Source organism: Hippoglossus hippoglossus, chromosome 1, assembly GCF_009819705.1.
Source record: "Hippoglossus hippoglossus isolate fHipHip1 chromosome 1, fHipHip1.pri, whole genome shotgun sequence".
Lineage (NCBI taxonomy): Eukaryota > Metazoa > Chordata > Actinopteri > Pleuronectiformes > Pleuronectidae > Hippoglossus > Hippoglossus hippoglossus.
Genome location: NC_047151.1, coordinates 29,622,251 through 29,642,250, shown reverse-complemented (window position 1 = coordinate 29,642,250; position 20,000 = coordinate 29,622,251). Strand labels below are relative to the sequence as shown.

The window sequence follows — 20,000 nt, the reverse complement described above, 5'->3', positions numbered from 1 at the left end:
ACTTCACATGTTGTGTTCTTATGTCACTGGAGTACTTCACATGTTGTGTTCTAATGTCACTGGAGTACTTCATATGTTGTGTACTAATGTCAGTGGAGTACTTCACATGTTGTGTTCTAATGTCACTGGAGTACTTCATATGTTGTGTTCTTATGTCACTGGAGTACTTCATATGTTGTGTACTAATGTCACTGGAGTACTTCATATGTTGTGTACTAATGTCACTGGAGTACTTCACATGTTGTGTTCTAATGTCACTGGAGTACTTCACATGTTGTGTTCTGATGTCACTGGAGTACTTCATATGTTGTGTTCTTATGTCAGTAGAGTACTTCACATGTTGTGTTCTTATGTCACTGGAGTACTTCACATGTTGTGTTCTAATGTCACTGGAGTACTTCACATGTTGTGTTCTTATGTCACTGGAGTACTTCACATGTTGTGTTCTTATGTCACTGGAGTACTTCACATGTTGTGTTCTAATGTCACTGGAGTACTTCACATGTTGTGTTCTTATGTCACTGGAGTACTTCACATGTTGTGTTCTAATGTCACTGGAGTACTTCATATGTTGTGTTCTTATGTCACTGGAGTACTTCACATGTTGTGTTCTAATGTCACTGGAGTACTTCACATGTTGTGTTCTTATGTCACTGGAGTACTTCACATGTTGTGTTCTTATGTCACTGGAGTACTTCACATGTTGTGTTCTTATGTCACTGGAGTACTTCACATGTTGTGTTCTTATGTCACTGGAGTACTTCACATGTTGTGTTCTAATGTCACTGGAGTACTTCACATGTTGTGTTCTTATGTCACTGGAGTACTTCACATGTTGTGTTCTTATGTCACTGGAGTACTTCACATGTTGTGTTCTTATGTCACTGGAGTACTTCATATGTTGTGTTCTTATGTCAGTGGAGTACTTCACATGTTGTGTTCTAATGTCACTGGAGTACTTCACATGTTGTGTTTTTTTGTCACTGGAGTACTTCACATGTTGTGTTCTAATGTCACTGGAGTACTTCACATGTTGTGTTCTTATGTCACTGGAGTACTTCACATGTTGTGTTCTTATGTCACTGGAGTACTTCACATGTTGTGTTCTTATGTCACTGGAGTACTTCACATGTTGTGTTCTAATGTCACTGGAGTACTTCACATGTTGTGTTCTTATGTCACTGGAGTACTTCACATGTTGTGTTCTTATGTCACTGGAGTACTTCACATGTTGTGTACTAATGTCACTGGAGTACTTCACATGTTGTGTTCTTATGTCACTGGAGTACATCATATGTTGTGTACTAATGTCACTGGAGTACTTCATATGTTGTGTACTAATGTCACTGGAGTACTTCACATGTTGTGTACTAATGTCACTGGAGTACTTCATATGTTGTGTTCTAATGTCACTGGAGTACTTCATATGTTGTGTTCTAATGTCACTGGAGTACTTCATATGTTGTGTACTAATGTCACTGGAGTACTTCACATGTTGTGTACTAATGTCACTGGAGTACTTCACATGTTGTGTTCTAATGTCACTGGAGTACTTCACATGTTGTGTACTAATGTCACTGGAGTACTTCACATGTTGTGTTCTTATGTCACTGGAGTACATCATATGTTGTGTACTAATGTCACTGGAGTACTTCACATGTTGTGTACTAATGTCACTGGAGTACTTCACATGTTGTGTACTAATGTCACTGGAGTACTTCACATGTTGTGTACTAATGTCACTGGAGTACTTCATATGTTGTGTTCTAATGTCACTGGAGTACTTCATATGTTGTGTACTAATGTCACTGGAGTACTTCACATGTTGTGTTCTAATGTCACTGGAGTACTTCACATGTTGTGTTCTTATGTCACTGGAGTACTTCACATGTTGTGTTCTTATGTCACTGGAGTACTTCACATGTTGTGTACTAATGTCACTGGAGTACTTCACATGTTGTGTTCTAATGTCACTGGAGTACTTCACATGTTGTGTACTAATGTCACTGGAGTACTTCACATGTTGTGTTCTAATGTCACTGGAGTACTTCACATGTTGTGTTCTAATGTCACTGGAGTACTTCACATGTTGTGTTCTAATGTCACTGGAGTACTTCACATGTTGTGTTCTAATGTCACTGGAGTACTTCACATGTTGTGTTCTTATGTCACTGGAGTACTTCACATGTTGTGTTCTTATGTCAGTAGAGTACTTCACATGTTGTGTTCTTATGTCACTGGAGTACTTCACATGTTGTGTACTAATGTCACTGGAGTACTTCACATGTTGTGTTCTTATGTCACTGGAGTACTTCACATGTTGTGTTCTAATGTCACTGGAGTACTTCACATGATTTGGCGCTCACCCTGCAGCTTCTTCAGCACCGCCACCTCCATCTTCAGCACCTGTTTGGGCTGCTGGGCCGACTCCACCTTCAGCGCCACGTTCTCCCGCGTCAGCAGGTCCAAGGCCTCGTAGATCTCCCCGAACCCGCCCCCGCCGATCTTCTTCAGCTGGGACACGCATGACAAAGTTTGAGCTGCTGCTCTCACAACTACAGGATTCAACTGCGGCTTCAGCCAACGTCACAAGTGAAACACGTTGTAGAGTGGAATTGAGATTTCAACCATTTCAAGCAGCATGTTGTTATCATTTCTTTATTCTTCTCCTTTGTTTCTCTCTGGCTTCTTTTCTTTCTACCTTTCTTCATTTATCTTTCTTCTTCATCCTCTGATCCCTTTGTTTCTATGGTCTTTTCATTCATCCTCCTCTTCTCCTTATCTCTGTTCATTTTGCCTCCCACCTTCCATTTTCTTTTTATCCGCCTTTTCTTTTAATTCACTGATTCATTCATTTTGTTTTGTGCATTTAGATATTACTCATGTTGTGGGACCTGTTTGTACACTGACATTACGGGGACGGGATCTTCTTATGGGGACAAAGAAAAAACAAGTGGGTATATAGTAGGTTAGATTAAGTCTCCTGGAGAGAGAGTGTGTCTGTGTGTGTGTGTGTGTGTGTGTGTCTGTGTGTGTGTGTGTGTGTGTGTGCGTGTGTGTGCGTGTGTGTGCGTGCAGTGGTTCCGTGAACACAGTGAATTGATCAGTGAAGTGCAAACGGCCTGCAGGCTCCACACTGCGATGTGATTGGCTGAAACTAGAGCTGCATTATGTAACTTTTTATCTCAGAAACAAATAGAAGCTCAGCTTTGATTTATATAAAAATGACTTTAACTCCTGAATTAACAAATTAATAATCAACATTAAATGAAATGATACTATTTAAACATGTAGATAAAAAACAATAAATTAAAGCACGGTATTAGTTTCAGTCATAAAACAAGTTAATGCAGAATTATAAATATATTGAAATAATAACAAAGCTATAATAATTTTATTTTACAAAGGTATTCTAAAAAAAGAAATAAAAACAATAAAGTTGTGAGAAAGCTTTTAAAGGACGTGGAGGTTTCCCGACTCACCACTTTCCATCGGTCCTTGACCATGCAGTTGGGCGGCAGGATGTCGGCCTGCTCGGACGTCCCGTTCATGTTGGCGTTGTCCTGGAGGCTGGGGACTAGGCACTGCATCTGCCAGCCAGACAGAACACGAGCAGCTCCCAACTTAAAAGAGCCATTTATCTGAGAGGAGGAGAGGAAGGAAGGGAGGAGGGAGGAAGGAGGAGGGAGGAAGGAGGGAAAGCAACAGAGATTAGTGAATAAAAGTCTTGTTGCCGGGAGACTCCGGTCGAACCACAGCTCTATGTCATCAGTCCAGTTTAATAACAGGCATTAAAGATGGCCGACTGCCGTTAGAAGCCATTCTTCAGCTGGATCAAGCTACAGGCCGGTGGGGGGGTCAGGGGTCAGGGGTCAGGGGGTGTGATGGTATTTGCAGTAACTGGAGCAAATATCATGTCTGCAGAGGAAGCAGTCGGACGCTCTGCTCATATTGTAACTGCAGCCGCAGGTTCGATGCCGCCATCAACACGACCAAGTCATCAGGCACCAGAACAGGCTGGTTTCAATCAATCATCCCAACTAATAACAGGAACACGCAGAGGAACACGCAGAGGAACACGTGATCCCACACACGTCTGTTACAGGAACACGTGATCCTACAGACGTCTGATACAGGAACACGTGATCCTACAGACGTCTGAAACAGGAACACGTGATCCCACAGACGTCTGAAACAGGAACACGTGATCCCACAGACGTCTGAAACAGGAACACGTGATCCTACAGACGTCTAATACAGGAACACGTGATCCCACAGACGTCTGAAACAGGAACACGTGATCCTACAGACGTCTGAAACAGGAACACGTGATCCCACAGACGTCTGAAACAGGAACACGTGATCCTACAGACGTCTGAAACAGGAACACGTGATCCTACAGACGTCTGAAACAGGAACACGTGATCCCACAGACGTCTAATACAGGAACACGTGATCCCAACGTGATCCTACAGACGTCTGATACAGGAACACGTGATCCCAACGTGATCCTACAGACGTCTGATACAGGAACACGTGATCCCACAGACGTCTGAAACAGGAACACGTGATCCTACAGACGTCTGAAACAGGAACACGTGATCCCACAGACGTCTAATACAGGAACACGTGATCCCAACGTGATCCTACAGACGTCTGATACAGGAACACGTGATCCCAACGTGATCCTACAGACGTCTGATACAGGAACACGTGATCCCACAGACGTCTGTTACAGGAACACGTGATCCTACAGATGTCTGAAACAGGAACATGTGATCCCACAGACGTCTGATACAGGAACACGTGATCCCACAGACGTCTGAAACAGGAACACGTGATCCCACAGACGTCTGATACAGGAACACGTGATCCCACAGACGTCTGTGGGATCACGTGTTCCTGTATCAGTGTCTGATACAGGAACACGTGATCCCAACGTGATCCCACAGACGTCTGTTACAGGAACATGTGATCCTACAGACGTCTGATACAGGAACACGTGATCCCACAGACGTCTGATACAGGAACACGTGATCCCACAGACGTCTGATACAGGAACACGTGATCCCACAGACGTCTGATACAGGAACACGTGATCCCACAGACGTCTGTTACAGGAACACGTGATCCCACAGACGTCTGTTACAGGAACATGTGATCCCACAGACGTCTGATACAGGAACACGTGATCCTACAGACGTCTGATACAGGAACACGTGATCCCAACGTGATCCTACAGATGTCTGAAACAGGAACACGTGATCCTACAGACGTCTGATACAGGAACACGTGATCCCACAGACGTCTGATACAGGAACACGTGATCCCACAGACGTCTGATACAGGAACACGTGATCCCAACGTGATCCCACAGACGTCTGATGACTTTCAAACTCAACAAGAACACACTGAACTTAAACCTCAAAACATTTGTGTTTCAAGTTAAAGAACACTTTGACAGTTTGGGAAATGCACTTAATCTTTTTCTCATGTCAGTTAAATGGTTTTTAAATATGATGCTTCAACCAGACAATTAGCTTAGCCTAGCATAAAGACTGGAAAAGGGTGGGGGCAGCGAGCCTGGCTCTGTCCACTCGACCACTACAAACCCTCCTAACATAATAAATCCTGTTCGTTCAATACGTCTATAACAGAAATATAAAGTGACAAATTACCAAAACGGATGATTCCTCCATTTTCAGTTTCTATGCCAAACTGAGCGGACTATCTGCCGCTGTAGCTTCATGTTCATCATGCAGACATGAGTCGTTTAGATCTGATCCCTCTGCTAGAAAAGAGATCAAATGTTTCCCAAAATGTCAAACTACTCCTTAAAAAATATAAAGAATGACTAATCCTGATGAGGGCTGAGACCGGAACACTGTGAGAAACAAAGATATTTCTGTATCGTTTCATTTTACAGATCTGTGATTTCTAAATCATTTCCTCCTTTTGCTCTTTCAGAAACTTCAATTCCTAGAAAACAATTTTTGCCTCGTTTCAGCAGGAGAATCGATCATTTTCAAACGATACTCACAGTGAACAATTGGTGCTGTCGTGACAAATAACTGGTTTTGTTATTTAGTCACAAGAGAAGCAAAGTATCATTTGTACTATGGGTCATTTTTCTGCCCTGAATCTGGACTGGCAGGTAGCGTTCACCCCCGAGTTGAGTACTTGCTGTAGTTTGGGTCGAGTGAGCTCTGCCTGACAAGACAAACTCAGGGGGAAAACGTGGGTTTGGAGAATGAAAGGAGCTTAATTGCTCTTTTTTCCTTCTTTTTTTATTCGACCAGACTAAATAATGTGTGTATTGGTTGAAAGTGGGTGAATTGTTTCTTTGGTAAAAGAATAAGATCCTGGAGCAGCTGATTAATCAGACTGACACACTGTAAATGGATCAGTGCTGGTGACCTGAGTCTCAGTGAGCATCACCCTCGCTGACGCTCTGTCGTCACGTGTCAGCTCTAGCTCGACCTGAACTGAACTCGGCCTCTTCCTCTCTACTCATACAACATTTCTGCTGTTTTCAGTTTCCAGTGGATTCGTGGGGGGAGCGTTAAGATTAAAGTAATGCATGTCAACCCATGCTGTTCTGCATGCAATGCCACGTCATCAGTGCATGCAGAGCTCAGGCGGACTGCAGGTAACATGGAGAGTGTCCACGACTGTTTCCAGTCAGACCAGCATTGAGCAGACGACTGGGAGGGAGCAGGAGGAGGCTTCTCTACAGCTGCAGTGATACAGCTCCATTCTTCATCATCATCATCATCATCGTCACACCAGCAGCCGGAGCCACTGTTACACTGGAGATGCAGTGAAACCTGCTGCAGGCCTCAACGCTGCTGAGCCGCCAGTCACTGCAGAGGGCGGGGCCACACAGTTTCCCAGAATACACTGCAACAGCATCTAACATGGAGCTTAACTGGCCAATCACAGCTGCTGTAATACTGTCAAATAATACTTCAATATAATGTAACATACTGAGCAGTCATAATATATTAGAACATAGTAAATGTAAAATATAAAATAGTCCTGTATAAAAAATAGATAGGTTATAGATTTGTACTGTATAACTTAGTACTTCAGATTCAGTAGATTAATACAGTACAGTACATCATGTGTTATAGTATACAGAATGTAGATTAGTACCTGTACGAAGTATCATTATAATAAGGTTAGAAGTAGAGCTTCACCGATATGATTATTTTACAGTTTAACCAGAAACATTAATATAAATAACTATAAATAGGAAGAAGTAACACAAAAACAACCAAATATTAAGAATTCATTTGAGACTATTAATATTATTTAATGTTAAATAAAAACATAACTATACATCTTTGCTGCATTGTTTATTCTATAAAATAAGTTTTCTTATCAGCAAACACATTTAAAGATATGTCGGCTAATTTCTATTGTCCAACCAATAAATCAGTAGGACGATGTTTAGATTATCAAAAGTATGTCATGGTAAAGTTGAGCATTGTGTAATATACTTTAATGTCATGGTTATTTATTGTAATGTATTGTCATATCTTATTGTATAGTTTTGTTTTGCTAGATAAAAGCCCTGTAGTGTAGAATATATAGTAATATGCAGTATAATGAGCATCGTGGTATAAAATGAGAGAAACTCTGTGGCTCAGCAGTCGAGCGTTTTGTGAAAGCGTCTCAGCAGCAGAGTGAGACATCCTCACACTCTCTCTCTCCTCCTTCAAACCTCAGGCTGCTCTTCTTCTCCTCCTACTCCTCTTCTTCACCTACACTTCTACCACTCTGTTCACTACGGGGGGAGGAGGGGGAGGGGAGGGGCAGTGGGGGAGGGGGGGGGGGTTGTGCTCTGCCAAGAAGCCGGGTTTTTGCGTCATTCCAGTTTTGACCTGATGGAAGTCAGTCAGAGCTCACCATAGTTCTGAGCTCCCGGAAAACCTGACGGCTTACAACAAATCCTGAGCGGGACAAAACCCTTCCTGTTCCTGTGTTAGCCTACAAGCCAAAACAGAGGGTAAGAGGGTACAGTTAACCAGGATCGTGGCCGTCCCACCTGCACACACAGGCTCGAACTGTGATGTCACAGGGGAGGGTGGGGGGGTGGCGCATGGAGGGACACCACCTTCAGATCCTCACACAGTCAAAAAATGTATATAACCGACCAGAACTTGGTTATTTTCCTTTTCCACGTGACGCCAAACACGCTACGACAAAACTAACGTGGACGAACACGTCAACGCAGGACCAGAAATGAAACACGTTCCAGAGGATGAAGTCTACTGCTACCATCTACAGGACAAACTTTACATTTCTGTTTGTTTCTGATTGGGTAATGATCCTTTCAGCCTCAAGAGGACGCTAGCGAGTCTTTAAACATATCGAGCCTGAGCTACTAAAGGTTTGCGGGTGTAAAAACCTGTGCAAGCTTGATTTCACCCGCAAAAAAACATGCAAGCTGATCTACTAGCGGTGCGCACTGAGGATTGCGTGCAGAATAACACGGGCTGTCCATTTAGTACGTGTGGAGAAGATGCAAATGCTTTAATTTAGCACACGCACTGTGATTTACAAAGCCTGGAAAAAAGAAGACGCGTGGAAGAAGACGGAGAGAACGGGTTTTTTCTGCTCGTGTTAGCATGTTTGGATTGACAGAAGCAAAAAGAATCCCCCTCTTGCCAGGGCACTGACGGCGGAAACCAGCCACGCACCGTAAACACTCATTTAAATACTCCTGCCTTTAGTAGATCACCCGCAAAACGCACACCAACCAAACGTGCAATCTGTTATAATGCACACGCAATTTATCACTCTTTATTTGGGATCTCAGTAGATCAGGCGTCACGGTGACGTCATGTGTTGCAGAACTGCATTGTGGTAAACGAGTGGCAACGGAGGCAACAGCCAATCAAATCACTTCATATGAATACGATCCAGAATGTCATAATGATCTTTGTGGAATTTACGTCCCCGGTGCTTCCCTTTAGCATCGACAGTTAGCACGGCACATTAGCATGTTGTGTATACAGAGCAGGGAACTGTGATTGGCTGTTACGACGAACCGTTAAAACACAAGCACGAGGGAATTCTGCATTTTAGACGTTTGACCTGGTTTCCGACCAAATCTGTCCGACAGAAAATGAGAAATAAAATGCAACTTATATTTACATTTTCTGACTTTTCAGTTCTGTGGTGGAAGAAGTTTTTAGATCATTTACAACAAAACGTGAAGTAGCTCGACAGTCGAAACCCGTATCAGTACGAATCCTGAATTCAAAAACTGACTAAAGTATCAGCACCGAACGTTGAGCTGCAGCGATTCCGATGTTTCAAGTGGAAACAGAGCAGGTGAGTTCAGAGCTGAAGAGGCGGTGATTTGACGTCACATGGAAAAAAGGAGAACAACAACCACTAGTTTTCATTTGAGAGTCTGAACAAATTTATATATATAATTTATATATATAAAAACATGTAAATTCAAACCCTGTTTACTTCTAAAGTATTTTTACATAGTTGGTGTCAATCAAGCAAATGATTAGTGAGAAACAATTCAAACAAAGCCACAAAAACAAAGGAATGTAATTAAAGATGAATTAACATAAACATTTATAAATATAAAGATGAATAAATATAAAGATGAATAAATATTAAGATGAATAAGTACAATGATGTATAAATAAATAGATCAATAATCATAGAAATGTATAAATATGAACAAATATAAAGATGAATAAATATAAAAATGTATAAATATAAAGATAAATAAATATAAAAATGTATAAATATAAAGATGAATGAATTAAAGTCTGAATGAATAACTCCCCCCCCCCCTCCCTCTCTCTCTGCAGTGCACAGTCATGGGTCCTCTGTGCGCACGCGCACCATCACATCCTGCTGATCAATAAATCCGGACTAACCCGGGTCAACAATCACGGATCATTTACATTGTGACACATTCCGGGTCTGACCCGGGTTACAGGTTTCTGATCAACCGTCTGTGATCCGGATCAACACACGCACACACACAGACACACAGACAGACAGACAGACACACACACAGACACACACACACACACACACACCCACACACACTGTCTGATATGTGTATCTGGCCCGCTCTGGCCCGGCTCTGGTCCGGGTCTGGCCCGGGTCTGGCCTACCTGGCGCACCGTCCGCTCCTTTTCCGCCTTTTGGGAATCTTCATCTGGGATTTGATTCTGCCACAAAACGTCCTGGTCCAGAAAACCCACTGTTCCTCAGGAGGGGTCCGGGGTCCGGGCCTCAGTCTCCCGCAGGTTCAACCATCGATGTCTCCCAAGAATCAACCAGACCCGGGTCCGGCCTCAGACCAGACCCGCTGCAGGACCACCGAGTCCAGAGTGAGGCAGAAGCCCGGGTTTCATGTCCGGCTCCACGGGTCCAGGAGCTGGGTCCAGGTCCGGGTCCTCCTCGGGTCCTCCTCGGGTCCTCCTCCGGTCCTCCGGCTGCTCTGGAGGAGGATGATGCGGACGATGATGCGGAGGATGATGATGATGATGATGCGGACTCACGGTCCGTCCTGCTCCGGGACCGGGTCCAGGACTCAGAGCCGGGGCAGATTCAGATCCAGGGCCCGGCTGAGGCTGCGGAGAGGCGGTGTGACGGGTCCGGTTCTCCGGCTCCGGTTTGTCCGCACTGCAGCTCTGACTCCAGCTGAGTCAACACCCCGACACACCGACACTACATCCGGGGCCTCACTTCAAAATAAAAGTCCTCTGACAGTCCCCTTTATAGTGTTATATTATTTATATTAATATCATTGATATGATCTCTGGCTTTATTCTGACTTTATCTGTAATATTGTATATTTGATTATCTGTATGTAAAAGTTATATAAAGGTATTTAACATTGTGTCTGACTTGGACTAATGTTAATTGTACTAGTTAATTATCGTCCTCACAGATATTCAGTACTTTAATAATCTGTAAAGTTTATTTATTAGGTCACATGTCACCCGTCACTTAATGATAAGAAGTCCTTCGTCCTCATGTGTCCACACTGTCGAGGTGAAGAGGACACGAGGAAACACGGAGGCTCGTTTCATTTCAGAAATCAGAGACGTTATCAATCTGCTGCAGTTACAAGTCGTCGGGTCAACGTCAAAAATTACTCATTTTGAATTCCAATCTTAAATTTGATGTTTTTTTGTGTTAACTTGTGAAACGCTTTGATTTTCTGGTGACTTATAAAAAAAAGATGAACTTTCTCACTACATCAAACGAACATAATCTACTTCATTTTATATATTTATGTCTAAACACAGCGCTGGTGTCAGACTGCAGCGATGATGTCATCATCGCCACATAATAATTATAGAAATGTCAGTTTATGTAAATTTTGGTCTAAAGATGTTGAGAAATTCAGCCACAAGCAGCAGAACTTTAAAATGTTTTTACTGGCTTGTAAATCTTTGGATTGTTTACTCTTCATTGGAATAATGTGATGATGATAAATCGACAAACAATTGTCAGATTAATTAATAATGAAAACTATTGCAGGAAGTGCAGAAATAAAGTGTTTCTGTTTTTCAAATGAAAACCTGCAGACAAAACTCAGGTCGGTTTATCGACATCCAATGTTTTTCTAAAAGAAATTTGCAAATACATAAAAGGTGCAAATAAATATATATATATTTATTTTTGTTTATTTTATCTGTGACTTCTGTGTGTAGGCAGCGAGTGCCCAGTGTTTTTATGAACACATACACTTTTGTGCATTTAGCTATTAACTATAATGTATTTTACTGTATAAAGAAATGTACGGTGGCCGAGAGAGCTCAACACGTGCAAATAGAATAAACAACTTGACAAACACGAGCAAATGCAGAAATACAGAAACATGAAGTTATTGAAGTCTGCTCCTCGTCAGTGGTGATGCAACGTCCCAACGCTCTGGACTGCAGCAGGTCCATCACTTCTTTGGTCCATGGGAACATTTCCGTCGCTGCTTTTCTATTTGCAACGTGTTTCTGTATTTGCACGAGTTGCAGCTCATGTGTCGTCAAACAATGATGTGTCTTCATGTGTGTGTGTTTTCTATTTGCATGTGGGGCTTTTTAAATGTGAATAAACTACAAGCCTGTTTCTATACCTGCTTGATTTTTTTAATGAATGTGATTTTACGTGTAAGTGTATTGTCTCTTTATTCTGAAAGTACTGACTGTAGGTTGTGTGTTATCTCTACCTTGACAGTGACTCCATCATTTCTAGCGTTCAGTGTCAGGTCCCACCCACAGAGCTGCACCTGAACGTCTCATCCTGCTCCTCTGTTCTCCTCTGTTCTCCTCTGTTCTCCTCATGTTCTCCTCATGTTCTCCTCCTTCTCCTTCTGTTGATGTTCTATTGTTGTCACTAACAGCTGCAGCCGCTGGAGCTTTTATTTTCTTAACACAAGAAATCCGCTGGATTGTGTTTTTCTGACCAGATACACACACACAGACACACACAGACACACACACACACCGACACACAGCTCGTCGATCAGCTGATTCTCTTTGTCTCTTTGTTTGTGAAGCAGCTCTTGTTTGTTAGTTTGTTTTTTACCTGAATGTTGTTTCCGTCCGAGCGACAGAGAAGGTTCCTCCCTGTTCTCCATCTTTACAGCATCAGCACCACACGCACGCGCACACACGCACACACTTGGTGTCTCCATGTTACAGCTGCAGCTCCACACCGCCCCCTGCTGACACGGAGGTTGTTTTGCTCATATATACTCACATTAACCCCAAAGTTCTGACTTCTTGCTTTTTTTATTTGTTCATGAATGAATATTAATATAATTTGAAATGAACATGATTGTTTTATTATTTTACAGATGGAACCAGGATGTGTTTTATCTTCCTCACGCTCATTACGGTTGTTTCTATGATGGTTATCTGCAGTAAGTAATTTAACATTGAAACGGAAACATCTGACTTTAAAGTGTGAATCTTTTAAAAAAATATATCTTTAAAACATGTTTTAATTACAGTTTACTCTGAAGCTTCTGTTTTATGAAAACATGATTTTTTAAAGTTTTTGAATTTAGTGAACAGGGACACGAACATAGAACAATGAAATAAACTTTAAGTGTAAATAGTCTTTATGTGAAAAATACAGATTTCATTTGTGTCCCTACAGAGAGCGACAGGACAGAAATATAAAAATATACAGATCCCTTCATGTTTACATGTTTACATGTTTACATGTTTACACGGAGCTGAACGACGGGTTCGCAAAGTTCCCGTCGCCCTGAGCGTCATCGTTCTCAGCAAAGTCCTCTGGGTCGAGGTCGGCCTCAAACATCCGCTGCAACAAGGCGTCCACCGTCCGATATCCTGACACACGGACAAAAATAAATCCAATGAGATACAGAGCCCTGAGATCACTTATGTTGGAACTAATACATGAAAGTGAATTGAATGGATGAGCAGTAGGTGGCGCTAATTCTCCACGAAGGTGTCATTATACCGAAGAAGAACATATTGAGACGAGCGTCAATCAAAGGATCACAGGAAGGAAAACCATGAATGCTTCAGCGTGATGGTAACTCGTAAACGAATCGTACACTGGTTTCTTTTTCTTAACACTTTTCAAAACAAAAGCCTCTATTGGTTACAAACATTCTCTTATTGTCTAAATCGATGTTTCTCCACGGTTTCTTACTTTTTGAAGCGATTTTAAACATCAGGGTCGGTTTGTTGGATGCCGCTGATTGGCCGGTACCCAGGTCATTGTCAATGGTTTCCATGGCGTTCACCAGGTTTTCCTGCAGCTTCTCCCTGAGCAACAAAACATCACGGACACGCACAACAACACGGTTCATCATCTGCCTGTAGAAAACATCATGTTCCAAAAAGCTAATCCCTCAAAGCTTTTACCTTCCAGACGACACGCGCGGCACAAAACACGTAAATCTTACTTGAACTGATTTTAAATATTGAGTTCAATTTTTCAATTATTAATAATTCCACATTTCTAACTGTCGTCCCGACAACACAAACCTGAGTCACAAGATAATAAACGTTCTTCTAACCTTCTTCGGAATTATTAGATCATTTTACTTAAAACAATTATTGCAGTAAAATAAGGTTAAAAAGAAACTAAGGACTAAATCAGGGTTGTTGCTTCGTTTTGTTTTAGTGAAAACATCTTGTTCTCATCAGTCGCTGTGTTTCAGTAAACGTCTAAAACGTGTGAACAGTGGAACGCTCCTTTAGATCCAGCAGTGTTTATAGTGATGTGCCCGTGGTTGTCATGGTGACGTACTGCTCCACAGCCAGCTCCAGTTCCGCGATCTTCTTCTCCAGAGACGTCTGCAGGTCGCTTTTCTCCAACGAGTATTCCACGAAGAACGCCTCGAGGACAAACGCCACAAAGATGCTGAAAGAAGAAACAGCTTGTGACCTTATTGACATCAGGTCACATGCTCCTCTGGTCTTCACTGCAACAACAAAGGCAGAAGCAGCAGCGCCCTCTGTAGGTGGTTTAATCACGGATCTATTACGTTCAAATTAAAAAATACATTTACTTTGAGTCCATATTAGTGTTTAGTTTTTAAATTGTTTGAATTATCTAGTAGCTCCTGTTTGCTGAGTGTCTGATGAGAATGAGGGGATCATGACCACACTCCTCTTACTTGATGATGACGATGACGACCAAGATGTGGAAGAGGACGAAGAAGATCCTGGCCGACATGTGGGTGACGATGGCGAAGCCGCTGCTGAGCAGTGGAGTCACGTTAAGGAATCACACAGTTCGAGAATCAGCAAAGACGTAAAGAAACGAAACAGAGAAACAACGACAACAACAGAGATGTTCATTGTGTGTGTGTGCGTGTGCGTGTGTGTGTGTGTGTGTGCGTGTGCGTGTGCGTTAGGATATCGTGCCACTGGTTGACCACAGTCAGCTCCACCAGCAGGATGAAGGACGACACCACGTTGTTGAAGTTGTTTTTGCAGTAGTTGAGGTGAGCGAAGGCCGTTCCTCTCAGTCGAGCGTTTCCACAGTAGAACTTCTCCGGGTCGTTGGGGTCCTCGTAAAACTTCACCTTGTCTTTAAACAGCTCCATCCCCACCATGGCAAAGACGTAGTACACCACCTGTGGACCAGGACCAGCACTCACTGATCCGTTCAGCGCCATCATCAGGTCACAATGAGTTAGATTTTGCTGCTGTTGACTTACGAGGATGAGTTGTCCGAACGTGAGGATCGCTGGTCCGATCCTGATCAGGGTGTTGATGATCGTACGAAACCTGCGACAGAGACGACGGTTCTCATCGTGAGCGAAGCAACAAATTCAGCCGTGACCAAACAACCACAGTTTGTGGAACTTCGTACAGAACATGTGTTTGATCTGCTGACGTCGCTTCTGGTTTCAAACTGTGAGGAAACCTTTCAGATGCAAAGGGGCGTGGCCTAAATCAAACACCTCATCATCCACTGAATCTTTCTTCTACACCTGATTCGCTGAAATAGATTTTAGACATTTTAGTTGTGTAATATTGTCATTAGCAGCAATTACACAAATGTGGAGAAATCAAGCCAGATGAATAAAAGATGTTTTATGTTGTTAGAAGTTAGAAAATGTTTTTCCTCCATCTCATCTGATTCTTTTTACATCTCTACACGGAGGAGTTCCACCCATCACCATGGTTACCTGCACCTCACCAGTTCTATTTCTTAATGGTGTAAGTGACTGAATCTGTCAGAGATCAAACCTTTGGATGCTGTCCACCACCCGGATCAGCCTGAGGACCCGCAGGATGAAGACGATGTCCAGGATCTGACGGCTGGTGTAACCTCCAGCTACAACAGGACGGGAAGGAAGACGTGAAACGCCACATGCGTCAGTAGAGAGGAAACACGCTTCTCTGTTCAGTTTACAAACAGCACTCACATGACTTCATGGCCGAGTTGACGATCGTCGCGATGAGAGCAGACACGACGATGATGGTGTCGAACCTGGAGATGGAAAAAAACTAATTTAGAAAAAGAAAAGTTGAAATGGACTTTGTGAAGTACATGTGATGTTTGAGCTGCTGCACTGGACAGAACTGTGAGTGGTTAGTGTATAACCAGGAGCCTACCAGTACACACCCTGGTTTCACACTGGAACCTGATTGGACAATGACTATCCAGACTCAGAGCAGACTCCAATCAGAGTGCGTCTCCCAAAACTCAGGTCATCCTGAATAAATCAGTGGGATGAACTAGATGACCCGTTTGTCCATCTAGACCATCGACTCCACTGTTCAGGGCCCGGGGCAGAGATGAAGGCAACAGAACCACCTGCCCTCTGACTGGCTTTGTGATTGGACTGTCATTGTCCAATCACGTGACATAGCGTGACATGAGGTTAAGAACATCGGGTCCTCACCAGTTCCAGAAGTTGTGTCTGGAGAAGAACGCTCTGGGCTCGAACACGTAGAGCTTCAGGAGGATCTCCAGCAGGTAGAGAGACAGAAAAACCCACTCTGAGTTGGCGATCAGCGGATTCTCCTCGTCCAGCCCGATGAAGACGGCGTTCACCAGGATGATGAGGTCGTACATGATCACAAAGGCCCTGCGAGCAGGAACACACACAGTCGGGATCTTCCTCCATGTTGTTTCTGAGGTCACGTCTGGTCAACATGTAACTGTTAAACCCCCCCCCCCCCCCCCCCCCCCCCTCACCTGTGTTGGACCAATCGGCAGAGTAGACGGCTGGGCCCCGATAGGTAGAGGGTGGGGCACAAACGGTGAAGTGGGTGCGGTCTCGACTTGAGTGTGATAACCTCGATGTTCAGGAGGTCGGCCAGCTGGACGAACGCCACTTTACCTGTCAATCAAGCACAGAGTGAGTAGGAGTGTTGAAGGAGGACTCGGACTGTTGGTTTGTGTGACCCACCGATGAACCCCTGGTTCTTGTTGTCGGAGACGCTCCACAGCAGCTCTCTGTGGGCGTTGCTAATATCGGGCCGGACCAGTCGTACCACTTGGTTCCAGTTGGCCTGGGTCACCACGGGTTCAACCCCCTCCCCGCTTGGCTCCTGCAGGACGGCAAACGCTCGCACCATCTTGTGCCTTTTGGCCCTGACCAGCTGCCGCATCTCCTCCTATTGGACAAGGACATGTTAGAGTCCTGGAGTCCTCTCAGTTCTTTTGATCGATTTCTAATAGTAGACCTTATCTCATGTGTTTCGTGTCTTTGAGTGGGAATGAAACCATGTTAGCACCTTCAGGTATTTTTTGTAGTTGTTGTAGACGACGGCCAAGAAGACGGACATGAAGATGTAGGTGTTGATGAGGATGTACACGATGAAGAAGATGGCGAAGATGAAGCTGGAGTTGTACGCCGGCATCCTGCCAACGAGAAGCAGAGAATAGAATGAGCAGGTAGAATCAGAAAACGTGGCTACATGCCGCGGCGTTTGGCTTTGAGCTCACGCAGGACGAAATATGTTAATAAATACAAAGCTCATATTCTGGAATTCTGCGTTAGACGTTCATTTCCCGTTTAAATTGGGGGGAATTGAAGCTGCCTGCAACTGAACAGAAACAGGGTTCAGAGTTCTTTGGGTTTGGTTCTCGTCCCATCTGCTAACATGGAGGAGGCGGGGATTATGACCTATACTGCACCAGCCACCAGGGGGCAAACACAATGTTTTGGCTTCACTTTTGGGAGCTGTCATGTCGTTCATCCTTATTTACAGTAATTGGAGGTGAAGGAAACGTATGATGATGGTGAGAAACACTGAGCGTAAACTGAACTTTAGTTTATTTATGAGGAAACAGAATCTTTAACCAGGTCTGACCTCAGATCAGCTCAGTGACACAGCGTCAGATCTGCGGTTTCAGAAGCGTCTTACATGATGTCGGGGCTGTTGGCCGTGGTGACGAGGACGTACAGGTCAAAGACGATCTCCAGGTAGTTGGTGAAGTACGGAGATCCGTCAATGGTCTTCAGACCTCTGGAGGGAAAACACACGGGGAAACAATTCACGAGACTCAAACACAGGTTCATCATTTTGTATCTGTTTTTATCACAATAACAATGTTCACCATGTTTTAATGAATAAAATGTTTTATATTCAGAACTTTCAGAATATAAACAGTTTTTTCCATCAGCTCAAAATCTCAGTGCATAAAAAACCGATGTTTTTGTGTCTGATGTATCTTGATCAGTTTGATTCCAACGATCCAGAAAAGTTTTCTTAATTTAATCTGATGAGTTGGCAGATGTTTTCTGTTCAGTCCATATGAAACTAAGACACATATCATATCTGTGTCTTTCAATAAGGTGAAGAAACCTTCTCACGTACACGACAGATTAAAGTTTGATGGTTTAATAATGAAACAGCGAAATGTGGATGACTCACCGTTTACCCAGAAGCTTCAGAGCCATGAGGGAGAAGATGAGGACGCTGAACATGAAGAGCAGGAAGACGTAGAAAATCTGAGGCAGAGCGTTCCGGATGCTTCTGAACGCCCTGCGGAGCTGACACATGAACAAACACACAACAACACACACAAACACACACACACCAACTGAGCTTATGAGTCGTCTGAGGGACGTTCAGTTTCTGAAGGTGCACGACTCTGACTTACACAGAAACGAGATCTGTGTGTAAATGTATGACAGGATGTATCGTGTGATATATACAAAATAAATCTCTTAAATGAACGTCCTGCACCTCAGAACATGAACATCGTAAAACTTCATTCCTGTGACAACATTAATTATTATCGTCCGTATTATCCGAGGAGAAGTGAGACAGACACGACTGCAGGTTCGAACAGGTGAGGCTGTTACCTGCCGTCCCTCTGTGACGTTGACCAATAGGAGCGGGCGCAGGACTCTGGACCAGCGGAGGGCGTAACAGTCGGCAGCTCTCAGCGCTCCGTAGATGATCATATCGACGAGAGTCAGCTGGAGTCAAAACAAAAAACAAAATAGAATCAATTTAGTTAATCTTCTGTGTAGTGACCAGCAGGGGGCGACTCCTCTGGTAGTTTCTATAGAAGTCTATAGAAAGTGACTTCTCACTTTATAACGTCAGGAAACATTCAGGAGTTTCTGTCTCAGTCTCTAGTTTCAAGTCTTCTTCAAACAGCTGATGTTCATTTAGTGAATTATGATCATTTAGAGTCAAACAGACCATAAAGCAACGGATGTGTTGGGGGGGGGGGCACATTTGAAGAACAGCGCCCTCTACTCTCAGCCTTTGAAATGTTTATGTGTAGGCAGATAAAACGAGTTATCCCCAAAAAACATCAACACTGACATGATGACTGAAATGTTCCTGCTGCCAGCGGATGAGCTGCAGTGAAAGAAACACGTTCACAGGCGGTAGGAAACTAAAGCGCTCTTGTCATGAATAGAGTCAGAGTTTGTAGAAACAGGAATTTCAAATGATTCCACGAACCCTGAAGTGATCGGAAGCCTCGGAGTCACTGAGGCACCAGGAAAAGACTTTCTGCCTGAAGAGTCGCTGACGAGGCAACATCACGGCTAAAGGTTGTTTCACAACAACAGTGTTCTCAGCACATCCTGACTCTGCAGATCAGCGACAGGAACTCTGCTCAGCACAGCAACTTCAGCTTTCACTCAAAACAAACCAGGAAATAGCCTCGTCCCTGAGTCTAAACATGTGAAGGCAAACACCCAGTGACCTGTCCTCTGTCTCCATGGGACGGGTCTATCCAGAACAATCCACCCACAGCTCAGCAGGAGGCTCTGGACCGTGTGTGGCACCGTGAGAAGAGAACACGGATCCTCACGGCTCCGGCACATTTCCTGCAGTTTGTAATTTTACCAATTAATGGTAAATTCTTTATGCAACAAGTCACAGGATAATCGAGTCATAGCCATCGTCTGCTTTAAAGACTTCGTTACAGGCTAAGAGGGCGAACAGATGAACTACATTTCCCATAATTCACCTTTCCCGCAGTCACATGTCTTAAAAACGATGACATCATGGATGAAACGCCTCACCCGCTCTTAAAGG

At 43.6% G+C, this 20,000-nt stretch overlaps 2 protein-coding genes across 9 annotated transcripts in view; both read right to left on the bottom strand.

Annotated features, from left to right (window-relative positions):
* The window catches only part of ttbk1a (tau tubulin kinase 1a), a 38,538-nt gene extending 25,866 nt beyond the window's left edge, over nt 1–12,672 (bottom strand). For 2 of the 6 annotated variants that reach the window (XM_034588726.1, XM_034588751.1), the window contains exons 1-3: nt 12,577–12,672; nt 3,483–3,641; nt 2,367–2,514 (exon numbers count right to left, since the gene is read on the bottom strand). In XM_034588726.1, coding sequence (XP_034444617.1) covers nt 2,367–2,514; nt 3,483–3,590 — 256 coding nt within the window. In that variant the 5' untranslated portion in view covers nt 3,591–3,641; nt 12,577–12,672. Of the gene's footprint in view, nt 1–2,366; nt 2,515–3,482; nt 3,642–7,911; nt 8,164–10,154; nt 10,674–12,576 lie in introns of those variants that run through there. The other 4 variants (XM_034588717.1, XM_034588743.1, XM_034588708.1 and 1 more) reach the window with 4 other exon arrangements.
* Nucleotides 12,673–13,194: 522 nt separating this feature from the next.
* The window catches only part of tpcn3 (two pore segment channel 3), a 30,749-nt gene continuing 23,943 nt past the window's right edge, over nt 13,195–20,000 (bottom strand). For all 3 annotated transcript variants that reach the window (XM_034589255.1, XM_034589246.1, XM_034589264.1), the window contains 15 exons: nt 18,806–18,922; nt 18,372–18,490; nt 17,862–17,963; nt 17,229–17,355; nt 16,901–17,108; nt 16,687–16,831; nt 16,391–16,576; nt 15,911–15,975; nt 15,732–15,819; nt 15,197–15,266; nt 14,896–15,112; nt 14,651–14,741; nt 14,281–14,394; nt 13,678–13,793; nt 13,195–13,349 (listed from right to left, as the gene is read on the bottom strand). In XM_034589255.1, coding sequence (XP_034445146.1) covers nt 13,222–13,349; nt 13,678–13,793; nt 14,281–14,394; nt 14,651–14,741; nt 14,896–15,112; nt 15,197–15,266; nt 15,732–15,819; nt 15,911–15,975; nt 16,391–16,576; nt 16,687–16,831; nt 16,901–17,108; nt 17,229–17,355; nt 17,862–17,963; nt 18,372–18,490; nt 18,806–18,922 — 1,893 coding nt within the window. In that variant the 3' untranslated portion in view covers nt 13,195–13,221. The remainder of the gene's footprint in view (nt 13,350–13,677; nt 13,794–14,280; nt 14,395–14,650; nt 14,742–14,895; nt 15,113–15,196; nt 15,267–15,731; nt 15,820–15,910; nt 15,976–16,390; nt 16,577–16,686; nt 16,832–16,900; nt 17,109–17,228; nt 17,356–17,861; nt 17,964–18,371; nt 18,491–18,805; nt 18,923–20,000) is intronic.